We start from the raw sequence: 12404 nt of genomic DNA, 5'->3' as shown, positions 1-12404 counted from the left end.
ACTTTAACAAACTGTGCTTTACTAATGGTACTTCAGAAAGGGATTGGCGAGAACAAGTGATTGCAGCTGGTTTCACTGGTGTATAATTCCCTTGGATTTTTGTCATAATACCTACAACCGAATTTTTAAGGCTTTTTTTTTTTTCCCCCAGATTTCTAGATAATACCTTTTTCTCCCAACTTTTTATGTAATAGCCTGCTTTCTTCTCACACTCTTTTCATCAGCACTTACATTCATGCAGCTTTACAGCCGCACAACTCGAGCATCTTCTATTAAGTGTAATTCTTGCCTCAGACAAAAGCCCCCCCCCTCCAGCACCCCCCGCCCCCGCCTCCAGCATCTTTTAGGCACGACGCGTCAGTTCATCGCTTCGCCACCAGAGGGCGCCGCCCGAATGCCTTTGGAAGCCTTTTAGGCCCCATTTAAATTAAAAAACCCCAACAACATACATTCCACTTTTGAAATCTTGCTATTTAGAAAAGGGAAGGCAGTTGTGACAGGCATAAAGGGGAATTACTGGAACACTGCTGTACGGTGCAACGCCTCAAATCTTTGCTCCGCTTCATTCTAGTCTCAGCCAATCTTGTACAGTCTGGTACAACAGCACAAAATAAGCTTTGTTGATTTAATCAAACAAAGCGGTCTTGAATTAGGGTGTTTATGCCAGCTATTGAGACCCACAGTATGAGTCTGATGGACTGAGGTTTGAGAGAAGAAAAGGCAAACTAGGTTTTTTATAGCTAACTAAAACCACTCAATGGTAAGTGATACTGCCCAGGGTAGACTGTAATAGTTCTTTCAAAATTAGTGCCCATTCGTACCAATACTGAGGCTCTGCCTCTTTAGAAACAGAACTTCTGCTTTAACACCGATTCATCCTTAGGCTGTCTCCTGTTTTCAGCACTGATTTCTATCCCAGTTCAGCTCTGCTTTCCAACACCACCCTTTGTTTACAACAGAGGAGCTCTGCTTTCCCCCAGCTATGTCCAACGCCTTGCCATGACACATTTTTTCGTGTCTCCTGACATGTATTGCATGCACAGCAATGCACAAACGTGCATCTGCCTTTCCCGTTAGATAAGGTGTCCAAAGCTATTCTCGGGTCCAGACTTGTCCTCTTCAGACTGGAGCTGAGCTCTAAGATTCTCCGGCAGAGAAAAGCCAAAGCGACCTCTTCAGCTTAACCCCCAGCGTCCGATCTGCGAGCTCGAGACACATTGGGCCCGGGAAGGCTCAAGTACGACCTTGCTTAGCTCTGGGACTGGCTCTTCTGAAGTGCAGCATGCTTTCACAAAGCCAGAGCCGCAGTCGGGCACGGGAGGGCACAGCGGGCCTGGTGCACAACTCGCTGTGCTAGAGGTCGGCTGCACATCATCTTACAGCACAGACAGAGCCACAGCTCCACACTGAGCAAACCTGAGCCCCCAACGATCAAAATAAAAATAACTTTATCTATGGATTTTACCACAGAACTCCCAGAGGCCCGACTTGCTTCCACAGCATTGGGGCTTGTCAGTCCTCGTCACAGGTAACGCCTCACCCGATTACCTAAAGGGAAAGTGGGACACGGCCCTCACACGCTGTCAGTTTGCAGTTCACTCAATGAGAAACCTGAAAACCATTAATACGCCACCACGAAGCGCTCTGGTACCAAGCTGGTCAGTGAAGCACTAGTCAGTGGCCTCTAGGGAGAGTTCTGGTTCACCCCACAGTAGTCACTTGCATTTGGTATCACACACCAATACCTGAACTCAGGCGTCTTGGTCTCATGAGCCCTAGACTGTAAGCAGAATTCCCCTCTCTTCCCTCAGGGTGTTGAAAAGGATAACTTTCAGGAACATTAGTTCAGAGAACTACAGTATTGGAGGGATGCAGAAGCCAACCCAGCCTCTGGAGTTCCACCTCCATTTTGCCACTTCAGTCCAGTCTACCTCCAAATGGAGTAGAGAACTTATTTTTCCTTTCCCCCACAGCCAAAATACCCTCAGTGTTCGAACACAGCAGACAAACAGACAGAGCACAGGCCTGAATCATGTTCTTTGCCAGAAGTGGGCAAACACTTGTGACAGAGGACGAGGCTGTCCTGCTCAGAAGGTGAGTATGGCAGCACATTTGTTTTCCCCACATGAACCATCATCTGTTGAAGACTATAAACAGGTCAGGTACACAGGACCTCCACTGTTCTAGAAAGACCTTCTTCCCCTGTACACGGGATCTACTTTTTCAGAGATGCATTTCAGACTAACCTATTTGCAGTGACAGTCTGGCAAGCCAGAAAAGTGAGAACTTCTCATTTTATTGATGAAGATAGTTCACAACAGATAAATAACAGCATCCCTGACACCGGCCAGCAAAGCCAGAGAGCTCACAGACCTTCACCTTCTTGCTGCTCCTCTTTGAGAGAAGATAAACCTTCCTTTTCAGTGCAGGGATGCTTTCCTCACTGAGATTTTACCTCCTGGCCCTTCAGCAAAGGGCAATTCTGCAGTGGTTTGGAGGGTCCAGCCATCGAAGGCTAATACACAGGGCTGCCATCCTGGGGCAACGTGAGAGTCTCCATACAGGGAAGGAACACGTCCCAGCGACCTCTCAGAAAACATTTGGCACAGTCTAGGTCTTAACCAACTCCAGAGTGGAAAAAGCAGCACAAGTGACATGTCTCTCAATGCCTATGAATGCCTAAATTGAAGCCCAATTACCAAAGGGAGGGGGGCGGGGTAAAGAACACATCTCAGGCTCCAGAGCCAAGATCTGGGTGTTTTTGAAGTCATCCTACAAGGAAGAAAAAGCTGAAGCTTACTGTGACCTAAATAAAGCAAAAGAATTAGGTACTTGTGATCAAAGGGCTGAATGATGCATATACACATCTCCCTAAATAATAGAATGGGTGGGGGAAACGACAAGTCATTATTCCTCTGAAATAAAGCGAATTACCTGTTCTGAAAAGAAGAGTTAATCTGTTTTTATACAATGAAGAAGAATGCCACATTATTTCTTCCAAAATTAGCAGCTGACAAGCTGAGACTTCAGTGCTCATAGCATCTGGCTCTCTGGCACCACACTGTACTCACCACAGTGAAGCTTTCCTTCACCAGTTTTACAAGGTTTGGGGGGAAATAGCCATTACCACAAAGGCCTGCACCCACCGAGCACCAGAACAGCAGTAGGTCTAAGGCTCCTCAGGGTTTCTTTCTTCCTAGAGAAAAACCTGACACCACCATTTCAAAAAAGCTGCAGAACTTTGGTCTCAAAGTCTCCTTTCCATGGCTTAACCGTACAGGAACGATCTCTCCAACCAGCTGTACCCTTCATTAGTTGTCTTCCAGAAGCAAACGTGTGACAATCTCATCCCAAAATTCTGCATTTTGACATTTCCAGTGCTCAAGGCAGGCAGTGAAAGAGTGAATCCCAAAAGGCAAAGTCAGCCTCATCTCAGGAAATAAGACATTTCTTTAGGTCTTTTCTCAAACTCTAAGGCTTCAGATACTGAATAACTGAGCACGTAACAATAGTAATGGCTGAACAATTTAGCTTGAAGAGGTAATGGCTATATTTTATCACATGAATGCATAGGAAAAGTGTAGAGACTTCTCTTCAAAACTGCTCTCCCAAGGAATTCCCCTCTGTTTGCTGTTCATGTTTACAGTGACAGTATGAAGGGCTCAGCATTCATAAAGAGCCTTGGGAGACTGAAAACCTGAGAATTCATTTCCATCAGACCTTGGAGACCAAAATCAGAGCTTATTTACCCCCTAGAGAGTTTCCAATTAAACGCCATTTTAACCGAACAACCAAGCTTTCCTGACTCTGCTTTACTGATACGGGGCCATATTTGTGTCCAGGTTATGTGCAGAGAATTCCCTAGCAGCAGACTGGAAAGGAAATACAAGTTAAGCTTTCCCTCCCCCGTGCATCTGAAGGAGGTGACTAGGTGATATTTTCTCTGTGTTTAAATATTTAAACTTCACTTTTGTTGATTTTTTTTTTCCTTGACTGTGATGACAGAGAATATGAAAGATAATAAATCCACTCACCAAACCCACTTACCACCATTTGACCTTTCCCATCACTGGTTTGGCCTAGGCAGTCTGAATTCCATGACTTTTTGTGTTTGCACTTATCATCTTTCATATAATTGAGGAACAAAAGCTTCCTCCATGTTGGGAGAACCAGAAGAAGCCACATTGCCCTCTGGGCTTGCTGTCCTGACTGCCAGGCACAGCCAGCAGCACATTGTTCAGGGTTGGGGTTTTTTTCTCCTCCTTGAAGGGTGGGAGTTTGTCCCCTTGCCTACCCAAGAAAAGGATTTTGTAACAGTTGAAGAGCTCCTTGGGAAAAGGCAAGAAGAACTAATTGGAAGAAGTTGCTTCCTCAAGAGAGGTTGGCCTCCTCAGGAAGGCAGGTCAGCTAACGAGTGCTGGAGCTGCAGGCCTGAGAGAGGGAAACGCATCAACGCCATCTTCAACTCCCCGTATCCATAGGCTCTTGCACTGGATAAGGGCCCCGTGACAGGGAAGAGAGGCATCCTCTCCATCTGACCTAGCAATGACCCCGTGATAAGGCCCCAGGGTTGAGCACCTGCTGGTCTCAAGCCAGAAAGGCAAGGCCTCGGGGGCAAATCCCATCTTCTCTGGGCTTCAGCAGCCCTCGGAGATGAGCTGGATTCAACTAGGGCGGCTCCTGAGGCAGCCCGTCCCTCTGAGAGGGCAAAGCAGCACCCAAACGACACGGCTGTCTGCGCTCGGAGGCACTACTGTGGACAACAGGGTAAGCCCGTGGTCTGGGAAAGCAGAACCTGCGTGCCTAGCTCGGCAGTTTTCACTCCTGGTTTCATACAGTCAGACCCGGTAGCCCAGTTGCAGACAAAAGCTGGCTACGGTTATCGCTGTATCTTCCCCAACAGTAACTCCTATTCAGACAGATTTACTCACCCACCTTTTACAACCCGCTTGAATCTTCTTCTGCACGGAGCTGGTGAGGTTTTGCACTATCTGCTGCAGGAAAGCACCCAGTTGTCGAACTTTTCTTGACCTTTCATTGCTAACACCAAAAATTACAGTCAAGACTGTCTTGAGTTTTTCTTCTTCTACCTCCTCTAGAACAGTGTGTAAGTTACATCAGGCTAACGTACAGTTCTACACCCAGTTTAGATGGTTTCAGCTGACCCGCAGTCAGCGTTCTCCAGTACAGCGCTGGTGAGTGGGTAGTCCAAGACAGATACACCAGCACCCCCCTACTAACTACTCCTCGTATTTACCTACCAAGAGGAAAGCCAAGCAGCTAACGAACAGCCCCACGAGTACAGGGGAACTCAGGACTGCCCACCTCAAACTCACATCAGCACACGGAGCTAAACTCAAACTTCTCCCGAGACTCACCTACTGGAGGGGGACACAGTTACACTGACCAAATAGCAGAGGGCAACTTTCCAGCACTGCCTCTTTACAAAGCACAGAATGAATAACTTCCTTGAGAAAGCACGAAAAATGGAATAAAGCACTATTTTAATTATATTCATCATGATTTATTTGAAAATATGTTTTCAATAAACTGCTATCTAAGTACAACCCATTGTAAGGCAGAAGTAGTTCGGTTCCACCTGAATTTAAAGTCATTATTATAATTATTCTCACCAAAAGAGCCATTAATCACATAAACAATACCTGGCTTGCAGAAAACATGTGATAAGTAGCTATATTATGATTTACTATTATTTTTCTCACGTTCTTTAACTCTTACTCGGATATTTATTTTCTATGAAAATGTTTTTGGAAAAAAAGAAATCTTACCTTCAGATTGATGCGTGGCAAGAGGTGTCTGCGTCTCCTTGGAGTATGATACCACCTCCCGAGGTAAGAAATCAACCTGGGTGATCTTTGACACCCCTAGTTTGTGCAGTCTGCGTCTAAGACGGAATACAGGACATCAGAAGGTTAGTCACGTTAGATGTAAATCGGCAGCAGGAAAAGACTGTTTGTTTTCATGAACAGGAAAAAAACACCACTTCAGTGGTTGCTCAGATGAAACACAATACACTGTGCCTGAGAAGTACCTAATTGCAGTGACGAAAATTAACCTGGGAACCACTTGCCATAATAAAGTACAGGTACCGAGCCTCTAGATCGTGCTGCTGAGAGGGGTGTAAACGGGAGAAGGAAACGACCTCCTTGTGCCCCTCGTAACATGCCACAAATTTCTCTTTTGTGCTACGAAGTTCTGCCTGCTCCAAAGAGTTAATCCTCAGCCCGAGATCCACGGGAGTGGAACGGGCACAGCGGGTGTAAACCAGGCAGGATCAGGACTGTCCGGTGTTCCCCTGAGCGCCTTTAATCGGCAAGGTGGGGGATTTCCAGAACAAAGGAGATCCTCCCTTCCACAGGAGTCAGCAGCAGTGGGATGGATGTAGGTTCATGATTAGTAGAGTCTTAACGCAAGGGCTGCAGGGGAGCTCCAAGACACGGTCAGAACAGGGTCACTATAGCTGCCGCCTTCTGCTGCTGCTTCCCTTACCGTAAATAAACCATATGAAATAAATCCGTAAAGCCAACTAACTGTGAGTGGGTAAGGGAAAGAGAAAGATATGGCTGAACGTGGTCATGGACACGTCTAGTCAGACACAGTTCACTCAACAGTGTGCGTGGGGGGAGGAATTGATTTCTTTCCTGAATGTTATTTGACCATCTGTAGGGAAGGAAGAATAAACAAACATATACTTGCAAGTGTTTTACTCAAAAAAAAAAAGCCAATTTCCAGCAAAGAATATGCACATAATAAACAAATCAACCAAGTCAGCCCAGTTGCCTAGATCAATACGTGCAAGCACGCCAATACGTTGATGGGAAATTAATTCACGGACACGGTGTTTCTGAACTGCCGTATCAGAGCGATTTGGAAAGGCAGAAAATTCATACACATCATCCATAGCCTCTCTGTTTTCCAGACGGACAGAAGAACAGAGGCCAAAGGGGGTTTGATCTAACTCACTCACAACGGCTTAGGTGCTCAGTTAAGATTCATGTCTGAAAGGAGATGGGAGCCTCACAAGGAAATTGTCATCACTGGATGACACCTACTGAACTCTTCAGCTGGTTAATGCACCTCTGTATTTTTCTAGTCTATCTTACTGTCTAAGTTGTTATGAAGTTGAATGCAATTATATTCAGCAGGTAATCAGGATGAATCAGCCGTATCACGTAACAAACCACTACAGCAGAAATAGTGGTTACAGCTCTGAGCCTTCTTTTCAAAGAGGAAAAATTAACAAGTCTCCTTCCTTACAAGGATCTGTGACTGACTTTGCCAACGTGAATAAAAGCTACGACTGTCTGAAAATCCTACCGAAAAGCTTCTACAGCTTGTGCTATAGCTCAGCTAATGAAGTTTTAGCAGCACTGCATTTTCGTAGCTGCCTTAACAGAGGGTTTGTGTGAATTCAAGCTTTCATAAATACCTTGCCCCAGCAAAGTCCCATGTGCTTTCCCCTTCTTCAGCACCAGATGGGTACCCTGTTGCCTACATGGTCAGTTGGACTCTCCTGTGTAACCAGTCCCCTGCTGGCCCAGGCTACTGTTCCATTTACTGAGATCCTTAAGCCTTCTGCATTGAAAGAGCTTCTTGACAGTAGTCTTTGTTAGAGACAGTAGTCTCTAACTCATTATGTGCCTAATCTGGGCCTAATTAGAACCTCACCTAATTCTAACAAGTTTCACATGAGGTTGCTCCGTGTCTCCTCAACTGCCTGAGGATGGGGAACAGAGATCCCAGTGGAGAGCTGGATTTAGCCGAGCTGGGTTAACCTCTTTGTAGACTGCTCACCAAGAAGTGAGCTGCGTCCCAGAGCACTGTGCTGAGAGAGCTGGGGGGATTTTTCACCCAAAACATTTCGAAGTCAGGAACTGAATGTGCCTGCACAAATGTCTAGTGTTGCCCATATACTGGTAATTACTGGTGAAGACAGGGAGGTCTTCCTTCATCTGAAGGAACATGGTCCCTTAGTAGTTCTTTGCCCCTGTTAAGCAACCTGTGATGGCTCTTGTGTAACTAGAAGCTGGCCCAGCCCCACTTCCCAAGCACTTAGGGACAACTGGAGCATCCTTTCAGTATCTGGACTGTAATGGTCTAGTCTAGTCCTAGTTGCTTTCCCATCCCCATTTTTCATCTGAGGTACTCATAATTCTTATCATTTGCAGTTTGCTGAATATTCATCTTCGAGACCACATAAGCTTTGAAGGATTCCTTTCAAAACTGCCTATGGGATGTCAGTAGGAGGACAGTAACTGAAGTCCATGCATGAAAATTGATTCCTCCGCCTGTAGGTGCCAGAAGAAAGATGTAGCTGCTGGAAGTGTTTTGCTACACACATCATTTAGTTGCTGGCTGCAGGATTTCTTTTGCAGTGGTATTTTTATCTAGTCTCATGATACCAGAGGAAAGCTTGGTCCTCTCCCCAACTCTGCCTTAGTTTCGAAGACAGTTTTCATTCCAAAGGGGCAGGACTTCCATTACAGAGCATACCTGTGGATTTACTCTTTGGCATCCTTCTTTGCTGTCTTTTCACTGACCGCTCATAAAAGACTGAAGTCTTGCAGCTATACACAGGGTTATCTTTTCACAAGTCAAAGGAACTCGCCTCGCGCAGCCATTTGAGGAACCTTCCTTCTGGGAGTGCTCATCTCTTCATCCAAAGTTCTGGGAAAGGGCAGCTGAGATTTCTAAAAGGTTTCTGTGTATTGAAACAGCTCAAAACACTCCACCTCTTTGGTACGGCCCAGATGAAGTTGTAGAATCTGGATCTGTTTGAAGCCACACTCAGGTGGAAATTACAAACATTCCCAGCAGCTCTGGATGAGGAGAAACCCTGTTTAGAAGCTCTCTGGATACTTCCCACTCCTCCTGATCTTCCCTGGTGAATAGCCCTAACACCCCTAACTGCAGCTGGGAGCAGTGCCAATCAGTAGTTAAAGGGAAATCGGTGTTTTTCTTATAAAATGGTGAATGAATTTCACAAGAACTAGTAAAAGCGTAAGACACTTGCCTGGAGACTCAGACAGGCGAGCCCCTAAGTTCATATGCAGAGCAATTTCACCAGCAAAGAGATTTGGTTTTGCCAATGACTCCAGTCACAGAGGCACTGCTACCCAGCCTTTTTAGAGGAACAGTTTACCCCAAATCTCTCCGCAGGTAGGCATTTCTAACTTAACTATTTTTTTTCAGATGCTCGGGGTAGAAGTGTTCCATCCCAAACCAGAAAATATTAATTTTAGCTTTAATACAATTTAAAAAAATGCTTGATTGGCCTGTAGTCAGGTAAGAAGGCAGTTACTCTCCGACTATGATCGTATCTAAGTGCACAATTATAAGCACATACACAGCTCCCAAGGAAAAAGGGGAAATTGTTATTGCACGTGGAAACAGCATAACTATGGCAGGCAGGAGGGGGAAAAGTACCTTGCAAATGATTCAGAGAGAAAAGTCTGAATCAACAGGTACAAACAAGACCCGTGTAACTGTACATGCACATTTAAGTGCCACAATAATAACATTTCATCTGTAATGAAATAGTTATTTGTATTGTGTTTCAGGCAACAGAAACAGCAGCTTATCTTTTCAGGAGAGTATTTAAATAGTTGGGGTTTTTTTCCCCAAAAATGGCTTTGCTGAAGCTTCTTATTGATGAAATTAAAAAGGCAACTTAAATCATGGTCTTTTTGAGTTCAACAACGCAAATGAAAAAAAAAAAAAATAAAAAAAAAAATCACACAAACCCAGCTCAACCAGGAAGCATTTTCAACATAATTCTTGCAAAGAAATGATAAACGAGTAACAAAAAGAGCCGACATATACCCAAGTTCAGAGTCAGACTGGAGCTGCAGCACTGAGGGGTCTGTGTCCCATTGCAAGGTCCTAGGGTGGTAATCAGCCGTGCAGCACAAAGGGGGGGAAAAAAAAGAACACACAGAATTAACTGAAAGGATGAACAAAACCCCACCTCCTTAGTTACATGCTCTATGTAGTACATTCAACCTCCAAGTGCAAGGGACAGCCACGAGTCAAACCAGGTTTGTACGTCAAACCCTGACAGGGCAGGCAACTTATTAAAATTGCACATCACTGGCAAACAGCGGGAAGAAGCTGGGTTTCCTTTCAGGTATTGGTTAGTGAAACTTTGTTTTTCTTTTCCTGAAAGGTTTTAAACTCTTTAACTACGGCTGACGGTGTAATTTGTAAAACCTGGAGGCACGATTTATTGCAGTCACGTTTCTGTGACCCACCGGACTGGGCACTCGCCATGCCCCCCGCTGAAGAGTCCAGCCCTCCGCACGCCCCTGGGGCTGCCTGCAAGCCACCCGGTGAAACAGCGCCCTGGGCACGAACACCACGTAGTGCCCGCGCCAGCAAACGGCACACTGACACCAGCTCTGGCACGTTCTGGGTGCATCTGGGACAAACAAACAAATTTTCCTTCTTTTCCTTCAGATAAAGTTTCTGGGGAAGAGGGGGATGATGCACCTGGGGAAGTCAGGTCTCTGGCAGTCTCTTAACAGACTGCTGCCATATGGGACTGTCACCAAACGTACAGATGTTCCAGAGGAGGGGTCTGAAGCGATGTTCCTGGCATTGCAGCACAACTTGCCACGCTAAAATACTTTGCAAACACTCACAGAGCTGCTCTGGAGTCCCGTGAAATGCTCATAACCCCCCAATTTAGAAATACAAGAATTGACACATTGAGGTCAGCATTTTCAAATCTGCCCACTCATTCCCCAGCTCTCAATTTTACTTCATTTTCCTCCCTCAGGAAGCCAGATCTCACACGCAAGAAAACTGCCAGAATCCACGACAGACTCAGAAGTGCACGTTTGGCTCCTGAGCACCTTCTCCTGCAGCACAAACGCGGGATCACGCATCGCTCTCGCTAGCAGAGGCTAACGCCAAGGAAAGCGCTCCTTCACAGGCAGACAGGCTGGATAACGATAGCCCTCCAAATTACACACCACCCCCCCCCTCATTTCTTCTGAATGCAAATGCCTACATCCAGCCTGCACCCAGGGCTAAGCTGTAACAGCCGCTCCATCACCCAACAACCCCTCACCGGCCAGGGAGGGGAATCAGGAAAAGGAGAGCAGACCCAGGGGTGGAAGCAAGAACAGATTTTAAGGAGATAACACCAACAGAGACGTACGGAGTTATACTCGGCCAAATGAACATCCAGTTGCCAGAGTCCACCAGAGAGCAGTCCTCAGGAGTAGGGAGAAGCCAGAGGAGGAGCTGGAGGAACCCCAGCAGCAACCCCCCCCAGGAGATCCCTCTGCTCTGCCAACCTCCCCCTTTATAAGGCCCACGGCACGAGGGGCTGCCCCTGCAGCTCGCTCAGGGCAGCTGCCCCGGCTGACGAGCTGCTAACGGCCTGCCTGGCACGGCTGGGTGGGATTCTGTCCCGCCCAAACCAGGACAACAAATTTTGAGGATAGAGAGAACATCATGCTACCAGGGTCAGCCAAACCCGGCCACGTAACCAGCCGTGCTCAGCTTACACAAACCTTTCTGCAGCAACGGCAACCTCTGCCAGCGAATCACTTGTATAAACCAACAAGTTACTGAATTGGGTTGGAAATAGATCCCTTAAAGCCATGTAATTATTCTACTCCTGTACTTAGTAAACTCACCCATTCTACTACCAATGTTGACTGTCCCTCTGGAGCAGCAGCCAAGGGCACGTGCTGCACTCTGTCGTGTCAGAGTGAGAGAGAATCAACCTCAACACGCTGTGCGCAGAAAAAGAATGAAGAATTGTGACGCGAAGGTGCTTTCCCACACAACATAAGGGCACTTATTCCCCTCAACTTCTTATGATCTGTAGTGACGTGTACTGGCACAAAAGAGTTCACAGTGGTACAGACCGACTTCTCCAGAATGAAACTGTATTACAGAAAGGTCAGAGACGTAACAACAGAGTAACAAAGAACAGATTTTTTTCCTTGGAACTTGACTGTAGCTCAAGTACCGTGGAAAGTGGACATAAGGATCTGAATGCCTGATGCCAGGCAAAGGCATCAGTGACCAATGTGTTACAGACACTCCACTAAAATCGCCATTACTCTTGTAATGTCACCAAGGTGGGTCGCATATATTCGGACTTGCTATGTGAGCGCCAGTTTCTAATCTTATAGCTGCCTAGGGGCCACTTACACCTGCATATCCAGGTTTGCCAAACACTGAAAAGAAAACATAACATAACTCGTTGCAGTTCCACCCCCGCCATCCACTTCTAAACCTACAAAATTTCCCAAGGGATAAAGACTATTCCGTCAGAAGGAACTCCATTATCATCCGATTAAAACAAGACCTCGCAACAGTCCCAGAAGAGGCACAGCCCCTACGCCCCACCTCTAAGGATCCAGGCC

The 12404-nt window shown here is 46.3% G+C and overlaps 1 protein-coding gene across 5 annotated transcripts in view; it reads right to left on the bottom strand.

Annotated features, from left to right (window-relative positions):
* DYNC1I1 (dynein cytoplasmic 1 intermediate chain 1) overlaps positions 1-12404 on the bottom strand; it is a 173895-nt gene that overhangs the window by 140530 nt on the left and 20961 nt on the right. For 3 of the 5 annotated variants that reach the window (XM_086468688.1, XM_086468687.1, XM_086468689.1), the window contains 2 exons: positions 9844-9903; positions 5790-5905 (listed from right to left, as the gene is read on the bottom strand). In XM_086468688.1, the coding sequence (XP_086324814.1) occupies positions 5790-5905; positions 9844-9903 (176 nt within the window). The remainder of the gene's footprint in view (positions 1-5789; positions 5906-9843; positions 9904-12404) is intronic. The other 2 variants (XM_086468690.1, XM_086468691.1) reach the window with 1 other exon arrangement.

This window comes from Leptosomus discolor, chromosome 7, assembly GCF_034619465.1.
Source record: "Leptosomus discolor isolate bLepDis1 chromosome 7, bLepDis1.hap2, whole genome shotgun sequence".
Taxonomy (NCBI): Eukaryota; Metazoa; Chordata; class Aves; order Leptosomiformes; family Leptosomidae; genus Leptosomus; species Leptosomus discolor.
Note: the sequence above shows the minus strand (reverse complement) of the source record. Positions and strands in the feature narration are given on the sequence as shown.